Consider the following 18,793-nt stretch of genomic DNA (forward strand, 5'->3'; position numbering starts at 1 on the left):
CAGTGGGCAGGGTAAAGATCCCAAAAGTATTATTATTATTATTATTATTATTATTATTATTATTATTATTATTATTATTATTATTATTATTATTATTATTATTATTATTATTATTATTATTATTATTTGTTTGCCTTCTGTGAGTTCAGGATGGATTAAGTCAAAGTAAAATACGAACAAAAATAGAATGTACAGACAAAATTTAAATAATTAATAATTAAGTCAGTTTTAAAATGACAAAAAACAAATTTGGAATAAGCAGTCGCCCAGTTCTTTTGCTGGCTGGAGAGGAGGCAGGAGGAGGTGGGGGGATATATGTACACTGGAGCAGGAGAGTATTGTGTGTTTTGCAGGGCAAAAGGTCACCCAATTGTCCTAAAGTGCTTCAAGGAGGTGAAGGCTTCCACAGCAAACACAGAACTCTCTTTGCCTTTCAAATACGAAAATCAGCTCCGATTCTGATGGGGAGGGGGTTAACATTTTGATCCTCTGCATGGTTTCACTGGTCATTACTGATCCCACATTAAAGGAGAGGAGGAGGAGAGATTCCAAACTTACTTTCTTTAAAGGGTTCTAACAATTCCGGGTTGGGGTGGCTTTGTGAGGGTGGGGGGAGTTGAATCCCCTCTCCTCTTCCTGTGTTGTCCAATGGGAGGGGGAGCATGGTGTAGGGGGGAGCTTCTCCAGTGTAATGATGATATCACTTCTAGGAAATACCAAGAAGCAACAGAGGTAGCTCTAGGAACTGCCAGTTTCCGCTGAGTCAGCTCCGTGGCTTCTGGGTATTCCCCAGAAGTGATCGCATGGGTGACACCAGTGAGGGTTTTGGGGTTTTTTTTAATTAAATCTAATATTTCATTTATGGAATGGTGGCAAAGAATGGGCATTCACAGCAGGGGACCTCCAGCCCTGAACTGGGGCTCCAACCTGAGTCCCCGTGCAGCTGCAATCTCCTTTGAGAGAATCCCAGTCATGTATTATTATTATTATTACTATTATTATTATTATTATTATTATTTAATTTTTAGACCTTCAAGCAATTTCATCACTTTAGATTCCCAACAGCCCACAAAGTTGACGTTTCAAAAAAAATTTTAATGTGAAAATTTTGGACAAAGCTCAAAACAAAAATTATCGTACAGTCAAAGACCAGCAGGTCATAAAAGCCGATGATCTGAAGTTTAAATTACAGTGTTAGAATAACGTAGCAAACTTTGTTCAATAAAATCATAAGTATAAAATGACATCATGTTTGCCCTAGCCATGAAGTAAGTAGCAATTGGCAGTTTTTGCAAGCTACGGCAAGGAGGTCTGCTACCGGCACTGTGAATTTCAAGTCTCTGTCTTGACTTTGGACATAATAAATTCAAGGAGGACCCATTTGTGTGCAAAGCTCTCCAGTGCAGCAGACCTAAAATGCTTCCAGATCTGATATCTCCCCCCTGACAACAGCCATGAGCAAAGTCAAATGATGTGTGTGTGTGGGGGGGGGGGGATGAGAGCGTCCCCAGCATAATAGTCTTTGAGATATTTATACTTGGAGGAGGCTCAGGTTGCAGGTTTGGGGAGACCAGGGCTGGTTCTACACTGACAATGTTTTCCCCTTATCAATCCTGCTGAATTCAGATCGATCTGAACCCGTGCCTTCCACCTTCCTTTTTCCTGAATTGAAGCAGATGTAACCTTCTGCACTTAACTGTGTGGCTGCTCTTTCCTTCCCACTTGATTGGGGAAGCTAAGAGGGGGGAGGGGAGCGGTGGTCGCGAAGCTCCAGCTGGCATGGAAGAAGCACAAGGCTGGAGAAGGGTTTATTTCCTGTCATTTGTCTCCTCTGCAGCCAAAGCAAGTGGGGGGGGGGGTGGAGCACGAGGCTGCTTGTTTATTTTATTTTTTTCCTGAGCAAGGATGGTGGATGGGAAGACAATCTCAGCATATAGAAGTGTAGGCTTGGAGCACAGTCACTTTAGAAATGAGGGCAAAAATAAGTCTTGCAAGGGAATGGCAACGAGGAACTGAAGTTTTCTGCAGTCTTTGAACTGACGACCAATCAGCGACAGAATGCTTCGCTACATAAGCATTGGAGGCATAGAGGAAAAACAGACATCTACACTTGAAATACTGGGGCTTTCAGAGTGGTTTTCTCAAACGTTGCGAGTTATATCCACTCCTGGATATTACAGGGAAAAGGTAATGTTATCGCGGATCAATCACAGAAAATTTAAAGCGCTAAATATCAAACTGGAAATCAAATAAGGTGTAGATGAGGGTTTTTTTTAATTGGGGGTCACAGGAGATAAAAAGCCCAATGCAGAATCAGCCCAGGAAATGTCCTGTCCCCTGCTGAACCAACCAGAGAGCGTGCCGCTCTTCTTTCCTTACCGACAACGATCTTACGAGCTCGTATTCTTGGGTTCAGACCCACCTTTTCCAAATAGCAGTCGCATAGGTCAGCATTAACAAGCATGTCACTTCTGTTATTGTTTGCGCCAGCCACTTTGGTGGAGCCTCAATTGCCAGCTGATTTATTCTGACTCATTTAATTGCTTTATAACTTGCCTTCCAGCCAAAACTCCCCGGGCTCCCAAGGCAGCTCCTAACCATTTTTCAACGATCTAAAAGTAGCTCGACAACAGCCCAAAGACACAATAAAAACACAGTTTAAATAGCAGCAGAGCACCGTGAGTCAAACCAGACATCCTGGGAGAAAAACTCCAGCTGCTGTCCAATACTGTAGAGCGTGGAATAAGGGCATTTGAAAGAATCCCGCTTGGCCTCACCTCCCTCCCAGGGGGTCTGTGGTGGAGGGAGGAAAGGGAAGGCAATTGTAAGCCACTTTGAGACTCCTTCGGGTAGAGAAAAGCAGCATATAAGAACCAACTCTTCTTCTTCAATAATATCAGGCTGGAAGATGAGCCCCTCAGGTCGGAAGGTGTCCAATATGCTACTGGGGATGAGCAGACGGCTAGTACGAGTAGCGCCAGAATGAATGAAGCGGCTGGGCTAAAGCCGAAAGGACGCTCAGTTGTGGAAGTAACTGGTGGCGAAAAGACAGTCCGATGCTGTAAAGATTTTTATTCCATAGGAACCTGGAACGTCAGATCCATGAATCAAGGCAAGCTGGACGTGGTTAAACAAGAAATGAGAAGACTGAACATCGACATTTTAGGAATCAGTGAACTAAAATGGACAGGAATGGGTGAATTTAATTCAGATGACCATCAGGTATACTACTGTGGACAAGAATCTCGCAGAAGAAATGGAGTAGCCTTCATAATCAATAAGAGAGTAGGAAAAGCAGTCTTGGGATACAATCCCCAAAATGACAGAATGATCTCAGTTCGAATCCAAGGCAAACCATTCAACATCACAGTGATCCAGGTCTACGCCCCAACCACTGCTGCTGAAGAGGATGAAGTTGATCAGTTCTATGAAGCCCTACAACACCTTCTAGAAGCAACGCCCAAAAATGATGTGCTTATCATCATGGGGGATTGGAATGCTAAAGTAGGAAGCCAAAAGATAACCGGGATAACTGGCAAGTTTGGCCTTGGAGTACAAAATGAAGCAGGGCACAGGCTGGTAGAATTTTGTCAAGAGAATACAATGGTCATAGCAAACACTCTTTTCCAGCAACCCAAGAGACGACTCTACACATGGACATCACCAGACGGTCAACACAGAAATCAGATTGACTATGTGCTCTGCAGCCAAAGATGGAAAAGTTCTATCCAGTCAATAAAAACAAGACCAGGAGCTGATTGTGGTTCAGATCATGAGCTTCTTGTTGCAAAATTTAGGCTTAAATTGAAGAAAGTAGGGAAAAGCACTAGGCCACTCAGGTATGAACTAAATCATATCCCCGACGAATACACAGTGGAGGTGACAAATAGATTTAAGGAATTAGATCTGATAGACAGAGTGCCTGAAGAACTATGGACGGAGGTTCGCAACATTGTACAAGAGGTAGCAACTAAAACCATCCCAAAGAAAAAGAAATGCAAGAAATCAAAATGGCTGTCTGAGGAAGCTTTACAAATAGCTAAGGAGAGAAGGGAAGTGAAAGGCAAGGGAGAAAGAGAAAGATACACCCAATTGAATGCAGAATTCCAGAGAAAAGCTAGAAGAGATAAGAATGCCTTCTTAAATGAACAGTGCAAACAAATAGAAGAAAACAATAGAATCGGGAGGACCAGAGATCTTTTCAAGAAAATTGGAGATATGAAGAGAACGTTTCATGCAAAGATGGGTATGATAAGGGACCAAAATGGTAGGGACCTCACAGAAGCAGAAGAGATTAAACAAAGGTGGCAAAATTATACAGAAGAACTATACAAGAGCGAGCTTAACATCCCTGATGACCACAATGGGGTAGTTACTGACCTGGAGCCAGACATCCTGGAATGTGAAGTCAAATGGGCCTTAGGAAGTCTGAGCAACAATAAAGCTAGTGGTAGTGACAGCATTCCAGTTGAACTATTGAAAATCTTAAAGGACGATGCAGTAAAAGTGCTACACTCAATATGCCAGCAAATTTGGAAAACTCAACAATGGCCACAGGATTGGAAAAGGTCAGTTTACATTCCAATCCCAAAGAAGGGCAATGCCAAAGAATGTTCAAACTACCGCACCATTGCACTAATTTCTCATGCTAGCAAAGTTATGCTCAAAATCCTACAAGCTAGGCTCCAGCAATATGTGGACCGAGAACTTCCAGAAGTACAGGCAGGATTTCGAAGAGGCAGAGGAACTAGAGATCAAATTGCCAACATACGCTGGATCATGGAGAAAGCTAGGGAGTACCAGAAGAACGTCTACTTCTGCTTCATTGACTATGCTAAAGCCTTTGATTGTGTGGAGCACAACAAATTGTGGCAAGTTCTTAAAGAGATGGGAATACCAGAGCATCTTATTTGTCTCTTGAGAAATTTATATGCAGGTCAAGAAGCAACAGTGAGAACTGAACATGGAATCACTGACTGGCTCAAAATTGAGAAAGGAGTTCGGCAAGGCTGTATACTGTCGCCTTGCCTATTTAACTTGTATGCAGAGCACATCATGAGAAATGCGGGATTAGAGGAGTCACAAATTGGGATCAAGATTGCAGGGAGAAATATCAACAACCTCAGATATGCAGATGATACCACTCTAATGGCAGAAAGTGAAGAGGAACTAAAGAGCCTGTTGATGCGGGTGAAGGAGGAGAGTGCGAAAGTTGGCTTGAAACTCAACATCAAGAAAACAAAGATCATGGCATCCGGCCCTCTCAATTCCTGGCAAATAGAAGGGGAAGAAATGGAGATAGTGACAGATTTTATTTTCCTGGGCTCCAAGATCACTGCAGATGGGGACTGCAGCAAAGAAATTAAAAGACGCTTGCTCCTGGGGAGGAAAGCTATGGCAAATCTAGACAGCATCCTAAAAAGCAGAGACATCACCCTGCCAACAAAAGTGCGTTTAGTCAAGGCTATGGTCTTCCCAGTTGCAATGTATGGCTGCGAAAGTTGGACCATAAGGAAGGCCGAGCGTCAAAGAATTGAGGCTTTTGAACTCTGGTGCTGGAGAAGACTCTTGCGAGTCCCTTGGACTGCAAGGCGAACAAACCGGTCAGTCCTAGAGGAGATCAGCCCTGACTGCTCTTTAGAAGGCCAGATCCTGAAGATGAAACTCAAATATTTTGGCCACCTCATGAGAAGGAAGGACTCCCTGGAGAAGAGCCTAATGCTGGGAGCGATCGAGGGCAAAAGAAGAAGGGGGCGACAGAGAATGAGGTGGCTGGATGGAGTCACTGAAGCAGTAGGTGCAAACTTAAATGGACTCCGGGGAATGGTAGAGGACAGGAAGGCCTGGAGGATCATTGTCCATGGGGTCGCGATGGGTCGGACACGACTTCGCACATAACAACAACAACAACAGGTAGAGAAAAGCGGCATATAAGAACCAACTCTTCTTCTTCTTCAGTAATATCAGGGCTCTCTCAGCCTCCCCTCCCTCACAGGGTGTCTGTTGTGGGGAGAGGGAAGGGAAGGCGACTGTAAGCCGCTTTGAGACTCCTTCAGGTAGAGAAAAGCGGCATATAAGAACCAATTCCTCTTCTTCCTCTTCTCCTTTTGGCCACTGAATGCAAATCACAGGCTTGGAAGCTTCGGTTTGCCTCGGGGCCATGCGAGGAAAAGAGGTTTAACCCTTCAGACCAGCCTTTCTCCACTTCTTCACCATTGAGAAACCCATGAAACATTCTTCAGGCTTTGAGAATACGGTTGAGAAGCATAGCTGTGTACACACCCACCCAGGGCCCCTCCAGCCCCATCACTGGCCCTTTTGAGAGGAGAGGGCAGGTCAATATGACCATATATGGTCATATTGCCCAATAAATGTTTAACACATTTTAAAAATATATACAAAATTAATTAACTCCCACCCATTCAGGAAGCCTTTCCCAGGCCTCCAAGAAACCGTGGTTGAGAAAACCTACTTCAGACATTCCTTAGTTATAGTAAGCAAAGCTAGCTCCCTTCCTCTCTATTAATATTTTGCAGTTGCAAAAAAGCTTTTCTTAAAAGTCCTTTAAATAAACATCTTGTGTTCCCAAAATAATAACAAATGCAAGAGTCCAAGTTCATAAAGGCTAGAGTCAGCAACTTACTGACTTCAGACTGTCCTCAAAGAGGTGACCTCTGTTTCTTAGGCAAGCTGTTAAGAACTTGGCAAATTTTGCTGGCTGTTGACTCCAAATGCATGGAATAAAAGCTCCCTTTAGTATTCACCCAACCAAAAAAACAAACCAAAATATACAATTGCTCCCTCCTACTGTCCCCCATTCAAACCTTCCAGCTCCTTGCCAGTCTCTTCTCGGCTTCCTTGACTTCAGATGAAGGAACATTTTAATTGAGAAGATAGGGCTTAGGTTCAGTTGAAGAGTTCATGCTTTGCCTGAAGAAGGGCCCTGAATCAGTCTCCAGTCTCTCCCAATAAAAGGATCCCCAACAGCAGCAGGAGGGAACATTACCGAGCTACATCAGCAAACCAGAGCAAAAGATAGACTCCATCCCCCACAAATCCCAGAGGGGGGCTGTTGTGATAGACGTCAGATGCAACCCCAACACAACATGTTGGATCAGGCCAATGGCCCATCCAGTCCAACACTCTGTGTCACACAGTGGCCAAAACCCAGGTGGCATCAGGAGGTCCCCCAGTGGCTTTAAGAACATAAGAGAAGCCATGTTGGATCAGGCCAATGGCCCCTCCAGTCCAACACTCTGTGTCACACAGTGGCCAAAACCCAGGTGGCATCAGGAGGTCCCCCAGTGGTTTTAAGAACATAAGAGAAGCCATGTTGGATCAGGCCAATGGCCCATCCAGTCCAACACTCTGCGTTACGTGGTGGCCAAAACCCAGGGGCCATCAGGAGGGCCACCAGCAGCTTAAAGAATATAAGCCATGTTGGATCTGTCTCAGATTTGGAGGTGGAGCCGAGGGACCTCAGTGGGGTACAATGACTCAAAGACCATCTTCCAAAGTATCCATTTTCTCCAGGGGAACAGATCTCTTTAGTCTGGAGATGAGCTGTTTTTCTGGGGGATCCCCAGGTCCCACCAGGAGGCTGGCATCCCAAAGTCTGGAAGGCAATTGGAACACTGGGAGGTATCCCAATGCCAGCTAGACGTTGCCAACCACCTAATCTACCCAATTTGAACCTGTCCCTTCTGTCCCAGCTAGTTGCTGTTGCTAGACAACAAACTGACCCCATATTCGGTGGCTTCTGGCAAACTCCTTGAAGCGAGGTTAATCATAGAATCATAGAGTTGGAAGGGACCTCCTAGGTCATCTAGTCCAACCCCCTTGCATGTTGCAGGACACTCACAACCCTATTGCTCATCCATTGTCACCTGCCACCTCCTTGAACCTTCACAGAATCAGCCTCTGCGTCAGATGGCTCTCCAGCCTCTGTTTAAACATCTCCAAAGATGGAGAACCCACCACCTCCCGAGGAAGCCTGTTCCACTGAGGAACCGCTCTAACTGTCAGGAACTTCTTCCGGATGTTTAGACGGAATTTCTTTTGCATTAATTTCATCCCCTTGGTTGTGGTCCGTCCCTCCGGGGCAAGAGAGAACAACTCTGCCCCATCCTCTCCATGGCAGCCTTTTCAATACTTAAAGATGGCTCAGATCCCCTCTCAGTCATCTCTCCAGGCTAAACAGACCTAAGAGAAGAGCATCCTAATTCTCCACCGACTCTTGACTCTGGCCCTTTAATTGCTGGATAAGCTCCACAGAACCCTGCTCAGCATTTTCTGCGGGATTCCCCAGCCCTCCCTGAGCTACCTGAAGTCACGCCCTCTTGGGCTCAGAATTGCTATTCCAGTCGTGGTTCGAGAGCGCAGGCTGTTTCCTACGGGGGGGGGGGGGGGGAGCTGTCATTTCCCCATTTTCCTGCCTGCTAACGCAGGGGCCAGAGAGTCTGGCTGTCGCCACAGATCCGGCTGGCGTGGGCAGCCGGCCAAAACCCTGGCCTGCCCTTTTCCTTCTGGCTCTGTTTGGCTAACTGCTGTTCCCAGAGGCCTTCGCCCTTCCTGAGACCAAAGAGAACAGCCAGGAGTCTTCCCTGGGGAGCCTCCTTCCTCTTGGGTTTTTTTTTTTTGTTGTTGTTCTGTTTTGTTTAGTGAGGAGAACGGAGAGGCTGACCTTGGAGGCGAAAGGCAAGGCAAGGAGGGCTGTTCGTTTGGAACAATTCTCTAGGACGTGGACTCTCAGGCTCTGCCTAGCCTAGGGTTGGCACAGGGTCCCCCTGGCCAATGGCCGGGGTGGGAAAGGGGTAGCTCAAGGTTGGGACACGCCTGAAGATTTAAGGACGGAGCCTCAGGAAGAAGAGGAAGAAGAGTTGGTTCTTATATGCCGCTTTTCCCTACCTGAAGGAGGCTCAAAGCAGCTTACAGTCGCCTTCCCCTTCCTCTCCCCACAACAGACTCCCTGTGGGGTGGGTGAGGCTGAGAGATCCCTGATATCACTGCCCGGTCAGAACAGTTTTATCAGTGCTGTGGGGAGCCCAAGGTCACCCAGCTGGTTGCATGTGGGGGAGTGCAGAATCGAACCTGACTTGCCATATTAGAAGTCTGCACTCCTCACCACTACACCAAACTGGCTCTCGGAAAGGGACCTCAGTGAGGTACAATGCCACAGAGTCCCCCCCCCCTCCAAAGCATCCATTTTCTCCATCTCTAGAGGTGGGAGATGAACTGTTCTTCTGGGGGATCACCAGGTCCCACCTGGACACTGACCAAGGGATGACCACTCAGGAGCAGGTTAGACAAACCAAGAACAACAAACACGGAGTGTATGCTTCCAATTCGGCTGTGATAAGAGATACTTTGAGCCTCTTGTGGCATAGAGTGGTAAGGCAGCATACATGCTGTCTGAAGCTGTCTGTCCATGAGGCTGGGAGTTCGATCCCAGCAGCCGGCTCAAGGTTGATTCAGCCTTCCATCCTTCCGAGGTCAGTAAAATGAGTACCCAGCTTGCTGGGGGGTAAACGGTAATGACTGGGGAAGGCACTGGCAAACCACCCCGTATTGAGTCTGCCATGAAAACGCTGGAGGGCGTCACCCCAAGGGTCAGACATGACTCGGTGCTTGCACAGGGGATACCTTTACCTTTAAGAGTTACTTGTCGATTCTAAACAGTGGCTAGAATGGCTGAAAACCACACCTGTTAAATTGGGTTTTCGATAGACTTCCTCAGCATCCGAGATCCCAAAATATGACAATAGTCTTGCTCATTTTTAAAGTGGTCTCAGAGTCGAATCTTGCTATCTTGTGTAGAATAACTCCCGTTCTAATGATTTCGAGGAGCTGGGTCTGCAGCGACTCTGATTTGGATTTCTCCCCTGACTCCACAGACCGTGCCCAAAACAGGACTCTAAAAGGGACCTCACCCATGATAAATTAGAGAGGGGCTGGGCGATCAAGTACCAAGTACAAAATGTAAAAGACTTCTCCTGAGATCTTAGAAAGCGGCTACGGGTCAAAGCAGACAATTTCTAGGGTTTGGTCCATGTTTTGGCAACTTCGTGAGTTTGTCTCTCGGCTTTTGGAGGAAAAATACCAAATTTTAAAAAGCACCTCTAGGTTTGTCCAGAACCCCTTTCTTTCACTAATAAATCTCCGGGATTAATTCTAAGGAAAGCTACAGAGAAGCACACCTTGCAGGAAAGGCAGGGTGGAATGTAAACACTCCAATTAGGAATTAACCTCTGGCTGTATTTGTTGGTGTGGCTTTATTCCCCCCCCCCCCCGACCCTGAGATTATCAGCACAGGATCTTCTGCTCAGGCTGCCAGGAGGTGTTCTAGTTTTTTACAAGACTCCCATCTGTTTTTGGCAAAAGGCTAACAGCCGTGCCCCTGGGCCACTCAGAACTCGGCCTTTCCTTGACCCAGTGCTAGAGGGAGGGGCGAATCCAGAGTTGTAGCCCAAAGGAAACATCAATACCCATACCAGATGTTGATAGTTTGTGTACATACAATTACTCATAAGTGTGTAGGACTGTCACATGTTACTACCCACTTGTTGGGCTGAATCTCAATAGCTTTTTTCACTCCCCAAAAAAAGGGAACCCAAAAAGGCTATTCTAGGGTCACTGGCCCAAATCCATGTATAATAGGGAGTATATGAATGGGAACCAGGGGAGACACAGGCAAAAATCTAGCTGGACCCAACCCATTGTTAGGAGACACACCGTGTTAATTGTATAGTACAGACAGCTCTTAACACACATGCATAACTCGGTGATTTCTTCACCGGTATAATATGGGGACAGTGATACTAACCTACCTTGCAGAGATGTTGTAACGATTTACTGAAATAACAGGTGGAGTCCTTTGAACTATTTCAAAGCTCTGGACGAGAGCTAGGTATCATTAAGAGTCCCCCTGTCAGAATGTTGTAATTAAACCAGCAGGGTGTCAAGAACAGCTGAAAGCCAGCCTAGAGTTCAGACACGGATCCGGGAGACCCGAGTTCAGATCCCCACCCTGATAGGAACCTTGCCAGGAGGCCCTGAGCCAAGCCCTCTCAGCCTAGCCTACCTCGCAGGGTTATTATCAGGGTTTTATTGAAAAGGTACAGAAGAACCAATCTTGCCTCTCTGAGCTCCTTGGAGGAAGGCTGGTAAAATGTACGGGGACATCCGGCAGTGACACCCTAGCTCACTGGGCCAATGACACTCAGTGGGTTGACCTACCTTACAAGGTTGTTGCATGTAACTTGAGCTTGTGGAGAAACAGACACACATACATGCGTTTGAATAAATATTTGCACAACGGTTCTAGCCATTAGTCACACTAACTGGATCAGGTAGGAGAACAGTCAGAATCCAGTTTTATTCTGGATATAAGCTCTGGTGCGTTTGCACACTGCTTCAGATGCACGGATCTGAAGACACGCTCACGCACACTAAAGCTTTCACCCAGAATTAAACTTGGTTGGTCTTAAAGGTGCCACTGGACTCCTGCGTCGTTCTGTTGCTTGTGACCCACCTTAATCAAACAGGGAAAAGTAACACAGTGCAGAAAAGAACCAGATCCAAGAGAGATACTACGGAGTATGGGACAGAAATTATCGAGGAGCTTTGCTAGATCCTGAATGCTAAAAGCTACATGCATGCAGACTACCCTTATGGGCGGGGTGCGGGGGGGTGGGGGGGCTGATTTGTGCCCTTTCTGGCACCAAAAACACACCGATCTCCAATGATCGACAATCACACTGAGTCACAACAGGTTGCGAAACCAGCTTTGGGATGCGATAACAAACATATCAGCCGGTGTACCTCTGCTCAGGGAGAACCGATTTGCAGTCACCCCCACAGCCGTAACTATCCGTCCGCAGCTCCTTCCCCGCCCCCAGAAGCCCCCTCCCCCCGCGAGAACATTGGCACTTACCCATCGGATGCCCTGGATCCTCGGGGTGCCGCCCGCTGGCCCCTCCAGCTGGATCTGATAGCTACAGCTGCGGAACAAGTGCATCTTTCTCCAAATCACGTAGAGCAGGTTTTCTTCGGGCCCCGTACCTGGGAGCCCCCCGGACAGCTGGAGCGGGTGGGCAACGTCACCCAGGGGAAGCCCAACATGCCACCTCCCCTGCCTGTTCAAGGCCACCTTTGGGGAAAGCAAACAACACCAGCTAGGATGCCTTTTTCGCCGGCAAAGGTACGACTGGACTCGAAACCTAGCTCTTTCCTGTTTTTTGCTCAGCCTTTGCCTGGCCTGAGTAGTCCTGGCTAGCCTGATCTCCTCAGAGCTGGGAAGCTAAGCAGGCTGGGAGACCACCAGGGAAGTCTGGGGTCATGATGCAGAGGCGGGACACGGCACAGAGGCGGGACACGGCACAGAGGCAGGACACGGCAAGGCACCGCTGAACTTCCCTTGGAAAAACCACGCCGTCTCTGCAAGACAGCTGTGACTTGACAAGAATGACAAGACCAGGACAGGACAAAATGGGGAGTCCCAACGGGACCTTTAAGGCTAGCCAAATTTTATTCTATTCAATGAAACAGGAATCATCAAAATACAGATCTAAGGAGAGAGTAAACTGGTAAACGGCATCATGAAGATATCCAGCAGATATGCACAATAATGAAGAAAAGTTGCTGTTTACTAATTGACTGCTAATTTACTCTCTCTTTTGATTGGCACTTGGATGATTCCTATTTCTTTATCTAGGGAAGGGTGCCTGCACACAAGAGATCACTGCTAGAATAAAACTTAAAGGTACCCCCAGACTCCAATTTTGTGCTGCTACTCAGACCAACACAGCTGCACACCTGAATCAAAGTTTTGTTCAGATCTTATCTCTGGAAGTGTGCCTGCACAGGAAAGCTCACACCTTGATTAAAACTGTGTTGGTCAGAAAGCTGCCCCTGGACTCCAAAATTCGGGCCAACCGAGCGGCCCACCTGAAAAATCAGGACAGGGTCAGATTTACAGTGCATTGCAAGAGGAGGGCGAGCTGATCTCCCCAAAGCCTTTCGCTTGCATTATTCCCACCCCCCTCACGACAACCCTTTAAGGTTGAATGGCATTCCGATTTCTGTCAGTCTGCGGTCGCTTGGAGGATTCCCTCCTTCACCAGACAACACTTGCTTCCTTCTGTAGCAAAGTTAGGGAGTCCACTTGGGGCCTGAGCTCAGGGGAAGCCCAGGACCCCGTCCATCTAACCGACCTCCAGGCTCTCGGTCACATCTTTTTTGCTCCGGGAGACACCGTCGCACTCATCGCGCCGAGCCATGTAGCTAGCAGCCTCCCTCCTCTCCAGCGCCGATCGGAGCGCTCGACGGGACTCACCTCCATGTCCTGCTCCGGGTCCACATGGGGAAGCCCTCGTGGAGAGCCGGCCGAGCGCGAAGTCCTCCGTCGGGGCTCAGAGCGGACGGCTCTCCCGGCAGGCGCCCCGAAGGGGAGGGCGCCCGCGATCCCGTGGCGCTTGACGTTAGCGGCGCCCGGCACGTTCCGCGAGCCAAGCCACTCGCCGGCGCGCACCCCTGTTGGCAGGCGTCGTCGGGAGCCTCCAGGATCCTCTGGCGGCCGCTTCCTGGTCCGACACGCAGTCCCGAGGACGGAGAGCCGCCTGGGCGCGTCTGGCGCGCTCTCGCCCCGTCCGACTCCTGCGGGAGACCCGCGAGCAGCGGCCGGAAAAAGCGCCACCGAGGCGGCCGCCAGGAGCGCACTTGGCTCCGCGCCCGGAACCTCCCCGCTGGAAAAGCCTCGCCGCAGAAGGCTGGGAGCACCGCGCCGCCCCACAGCGCAACGCAACGCAACACAACACAATACAACACGCACACGCCCTCCCTCCTTCCCTAGGGCCAGCCAGCGCGGCAGCAGCCCCGTTTCTGGTCGAGCCAGTCTGGAGGAGTTCAAAAGCGCTGCTGCGGCGTCTCCCCGACGCTTTGCCTGCGAGGAGTTCGGAGCCCAGCGCGGGCCTTCCGACGGCCGTGTGGCTGCCGGGGGAGGAGGGAGGCCGGGGAGCCAGCCCCCCAGGTCCCCTGCAAAGACATGGTTTCCAGGGGGAAGCCGTCGGGTCTCTTGGGGGACAGGGCGGCTTGGGATGAAGACTTAGGCGGGGATGCCAGCCTCCAGGGAGGACCGGGAGATCTCCCGGAATGACAGCTCATCTCCAGACTGTAGTTCACCTGGAGGAAATGGATACTTCGTGGGGGTGGGCTTGGTGGCACTGGATCCCTCTGGGGTCTCTGGCCTCCCCGGGCTCCTTCCCCCAAATCTCTAGGAGTTTCCAGCCTGGATCTGGCAAGCAAATGCCCCTGCTCCCCCCCCACTGGTGGATGGCTGTCTAGTTGGACTCTGTAGCATTCTCCTCACGAAGGGCTTCCCGTTCCCAAATCCCACTCTCCTATTGTCCTCCCTCCAAATCTCCAGGAATTCACAACCCAGAGTTGGCATCCGGCATTCCCTTCCATTTCTTGTCCCGCTTCGATGTTGTCGTCATTTATTATTGACCCCGGGTGTTCTCAGCCAAGGGTTCGGGGAACCCTGGGGGTGGGAGTTAATTTTTTATATATTTTAAAAAATAACACATATTTTTAAAAACGTGTTTAAACATTTATCAGACGATAAGGCCAACATTAAAAATACAAAGACAACCAATAAAATATTAAAATTCGATTCAAACCAAATCTTAAATCCTACCGGACTCACTTCGCTCTAGCTGAAACGACCCAACGAGCCATTCAGATGTGTTTCATAAAAGCCTATCTCAAAAAGTCTCGAAATGGGGGGGAGACTCCACCAGAACCCCCATAATCGGGGGGGGGGGGGGGAGCAGACTAACCTCAACCAAATACCCGGTTGGAAGACACTGTTTTGCAGGGTTTCAGGAAGGAAGAGATGTGGGGGGTGCTTCTTTTTATTTATTTTATTTCTATACTGCCCCTTCCATATGGCTCAGGGCGGTTCACATACAACATCATAGGGGATACATGGAACGAGTCAACATACAACATAGTCAATGTACAACAATAACAACCCAACAGAGGTTCTAAACCTCTGTGCGCCTGGCCTCGACCCGGGCCAGGGCCTTTTCAGTCCTGGCCCCAACCTGGTGGAACGAGCTCCCAGAAGAGCTAAGGGCCCTGCAGGATCTACCAGCTTTCCGCAGGGCCTGTAAGACGGAGCTCTTCCGCCAGGCATATGGTTGAGGCCAGGGCAGCTCTCCCACTAACCCATCAGAGGATCCCCTCCAATATTGAGATCTCTAACACCGAGATCATGGTTAGATCTATTGTATTGGTGCCACCCTCTTCTGACATTATTCTCTCCACCAGGCTGAACTAAGATCAGAATTGTGACCACCGCCGCTATATGTTATGTTATATGTAACTTTTAATTGGGGTTTTTATGGGGATTTTATTGTGTTTTAACTATTTATGTTTGTAAACCGCCCTGAGACCTATTGGGAGAAGGGCGGTCTAGAAATTAAATAATAATAATAATAATAATAATAAAAAACAACAACTTCAGGGATCCCAACAATAACAACATAACAAGCTAAACTCCCTAGAGAGCTCAGGCTGCTTCAGGCCATGGAGGGGATGTCAGAGGTGGGGGGGGGGGGGGGTGACCTGTGGTCGGTCTCAGGCAAATGCCTGGTGGAGGAGCTCCCTTTCGCATAACCTGCGGAACTGTGGGAGTTCCTGCAGTGCATTCCCAGGGCATTCACTGCCGCGCATAGCCCCTTGAAACTCACGGCAATCCACAGTTGCTATTAACAATTCAACAATCTTATGCGCTATGCTGGCATGTCAAAGGCACAAATCCTTTTCCTTAATAAAAGGGGGATGTCCCAAAACAGTATTATTGTCAGATTAGGGGTAGGGGGGAGAATCTTAAACACTCCTGAAGATATGCTGGTTTTGTGCAATGCGGCAGGCAGATTTGATGCGCCTTAACCCAGAACGACGTCCCACCTGAGGTCAATGGCCTGTATTCTTGGAACTGCATCCTTACAGAAGCACAGCGTCTGCAACAGGCCTGGAGACCTTGCTGCAAACCCCCCCACCCACCCTGCCCTTGACCCCAAAGAGAGCTGAAATGACGTCCCTGACTTGACCATGACGAGTTTTGTGCATTTGTTGAAGCAGAATTCAAGGATGTGACCTTGTGTGCGGTGCTGGGGAGGGGGGGGGGAGAAGGGGATGAAGCCACATGTGCCTGCAAAAGGCATGTATCATAATTGTACAGCACAGCTGACAAGCACTTGCCTGGGCCTCTGTGCTCCAGCAGGGTGAGGCTATGGTTGCCAACCTTCAGTGCGCGGCTGGAGATCCCCCGCTGTCTCAACTGATATCCGAGTGATAGAGATCGACTAACCTAGAGGAAATGGGCAATTTGGAAGGGAGGCCTTAAGGCACAGGTGGCCAAACTGTAGCTCCCCAGATGTCCATGGACTACAATTCCCATGGTCCCCTGATAGGCTGCTGACAGGCCTCATGGGAATTGTAGTCCACGGACAACTGGAGGGCCACAGTTGGGCCACCCCTGCAGTATGGTATTATACAACATTGAAATCCCCCCTTTCCTCAAATCCCATATCCTCAGGCTCCGCCCCCAAAATCTGCAGGTATTTCCTAACCTCGATCTGCCCAGAAACACATGGCTCAATCAATCCTGTCGGTGTCTCAAAATTTCATTTCAATCTTCGTGAAATAGTCTTATATTTCAGTTGGAGGTCAACGTTAAGCTGTGCAAGAAGAAACGTAGCTCGCCTTCTTCCAGCTGAGGAAGTCCCACAACGAAACTAGTTATTACCTAGGATACGAATCTTGGTTGTGATTGATGATTACTATAAAAGATATGAAAGGTACAGAAGACAAAGGTACTTTTCTTCTGGCTTGGCTTAATGTTGACCTCCAGCTGAAATATAAGACTGGACCATGACAGTTGAAACCAATTCGTCAAAAACGGCCAGGATTTATGGAGCAAAGTGGTTCTTATCTTGTTTGCGCAGATCCTCCTGTGTGTCTTTCTACTTGGTTATCTTGATTTTCAAGTTTCCCCCTATGGCAGGAAACCTCCTGCCGGCAACCTGCCCTTCCTGCTGCTGATCCTTCGTGTGGCAGGAATTTTACTTCTGCAAGAGGACCCAGAAATGACATCACGTTGCTCCAGGAATCATCAGAATCTCTGGTTTTATGATAGAGTTCCCCGTGATTCCTAGACTGGCCCTTTTTTAATTCATGCTATTTATAGTTCACCTTGCTTACTCGGCCACAAGGCAGATTACATGGAGAAAGCCAATAGAATTGACGGGATGGGACATCCCATCAAGTTACTGTATAGTGTCGTTACTGAGCTGATTCCCTACCACCACCACCGTCACTTTTTACCCCATTCCATGCCAATCTCTATATGTTAATATGGAAGGCCGAGCATCAAAGAATTGAGGCTTTTGAACTCTGGTGCTGGAGAAGACTCTTGCGAGTCCCTTGGACTGCAAGACGAACAAACCGGTCAGTCCTAGAGGAGATCAGCCCTGACTGCTCCTTAGAAGGCCAGATCCTGAAGATGAAACTCAAATACTTTGGCCACCTCATGACAAGGAAGGACTCCCTGGAGAAGAGCCTAATGCTGGGAGCGATTGAGGGCAAAAGAAGAAGGGGACGACAGAGAATAAGGTGGCTGGATGGGGTCACTGAAGCAGTCAGTGCAAACTTAAATGGACTCCGGGGAATGGTAGAGGACAGGAAGGCCTGGAGGATCATTGTCCATGGGGTTGCGATGGGTCGGACACGACTTCACACCTAACAACAACAATAGAATTATAAAGGATGGGGCTGGCATGGAAGGGCAAATTGTTAGTGCAAAATAGTTTCTGTAACCTAGCTGCAGTGCAGTTCTGAGTAAGTATACTCAGGAGACCAAGTTGGAAAATGCAAGACTGTGCATGATTTAACAGCATGAGAAGAATACCCTGCAGGGGGGCATTGAAGGAGATATGTAGTTAGCATATTTAGTGTAGGCATTTCCTGATATTGATTGGTTCAATTGGAGACTTCCTGCTCCTTTGAGTATATTTCCTACCAGCTTTCCCTCCTAAATATTAGTCAGTCAGATTGTTAGGACTATCTCTCTCCTCCCCTACGCACAAAGATTGTTTCTCTTCTCGATAAAACTCTTGTACTTCTTTCAGCAGCCGGTGCTCGGCTTTCTTGCACCTCTCAACCCTGCCCACAGCATATACCACTGAGTTCAGAGGGACTTACTCATCCAGATGTGTGCTTCAGGCTGCCGCTTCAGTTGGTTCCTGCTCCATTACCTGAAGCGGACATCACGCAGACATCAAACGGCTCGTGGGACTTTATTTACTCCAGAAGGAAGAAATCGCCCCAATCTCGAAACCTGCTCAAAACAGCCGTGACGGCTAATCGCTCGCCAGATTCACGTCAGCCGCAAGGGAACGTTCCAGGACTAGCTGCAGCCTCATTAGATTCGCTTCGCTTCGCGGGTAACCTGGTTAAAACGAAAGAAAGCCATTGGGGGCTTTAAAAAAAAACCCCACTTAACCCCATTGAACCGGGATCGTGAACTGGGACCATGAGCGAGTCCATTGCCCAGCGAAGCGACACGTCTGGCATCTTCTGACACCAACCACATGCCAAGTTATTGTGCATTAGGCACCGTGGAACAGAGACTTATCCAATTACATACTCTCCAGGTTTCTTAAAACGCAGATAACTACCAGCTCATGCCGGTTTTCACAGGCTTAAACGATAACAAGGAAACAGAGAGCAG

The 18,793-nt window shown here is 48.4% G+C and overlaps 1 protein-coding gene across 3 annotated transcripts in view; it reads right to left on the reverse strand.

Annotated features, from left to right (window-relative positions):
- Positions 1-18,517, reverse strand: part of RAPGEF3 (Rap guanine nucleotide exchange factor 3) — a 67,374-nt gene extending 48,857 nt beyond the window's left edge. For 2 of the 3 annotated variants that reach the window (XM_077329287.1, XM_077329286.1), the window contains exons 1-2: positions 13,334-13,981; positions 11,933-12,148 (exon numbers count right to left, since the gene is read on the reverse strand). In XM_077329287.1, coding sequence (XP_077185402.1) covers positions 11,933-12,148; positions 13,334-13,339 — 222 coding nt within the window. In that variant the 5' untranslated portion in view covers positions 13,340-13,981. Of the gene's footprint in view, positions 1-11,932; positions 12,149-13,333; positions 13,982-18,264 lie in introns of those variants that run through there. The other variant, XM_077329288.1, reaches the window with a different exon arrangement.
- Between the last annotated feature and the right edge of the window lie 276 nt (positions 18,518-18,793).

Source organism: Paroedura picta, chromosome 3, assembly GCF_049243985.1.
Source record: "Paroedura picta isolate Pp20150507F chromosome 3, Ppicta_v3.0, whole genome shotgun sequence".
In the NCBI taxonomy this organism is placed as follows: domain Eukaryota; kingdom Metazoa; phylum Chordata; class Lepidosauria; order Squamata; family Gekkonidae; genus Paroedura; species Paroedura picta.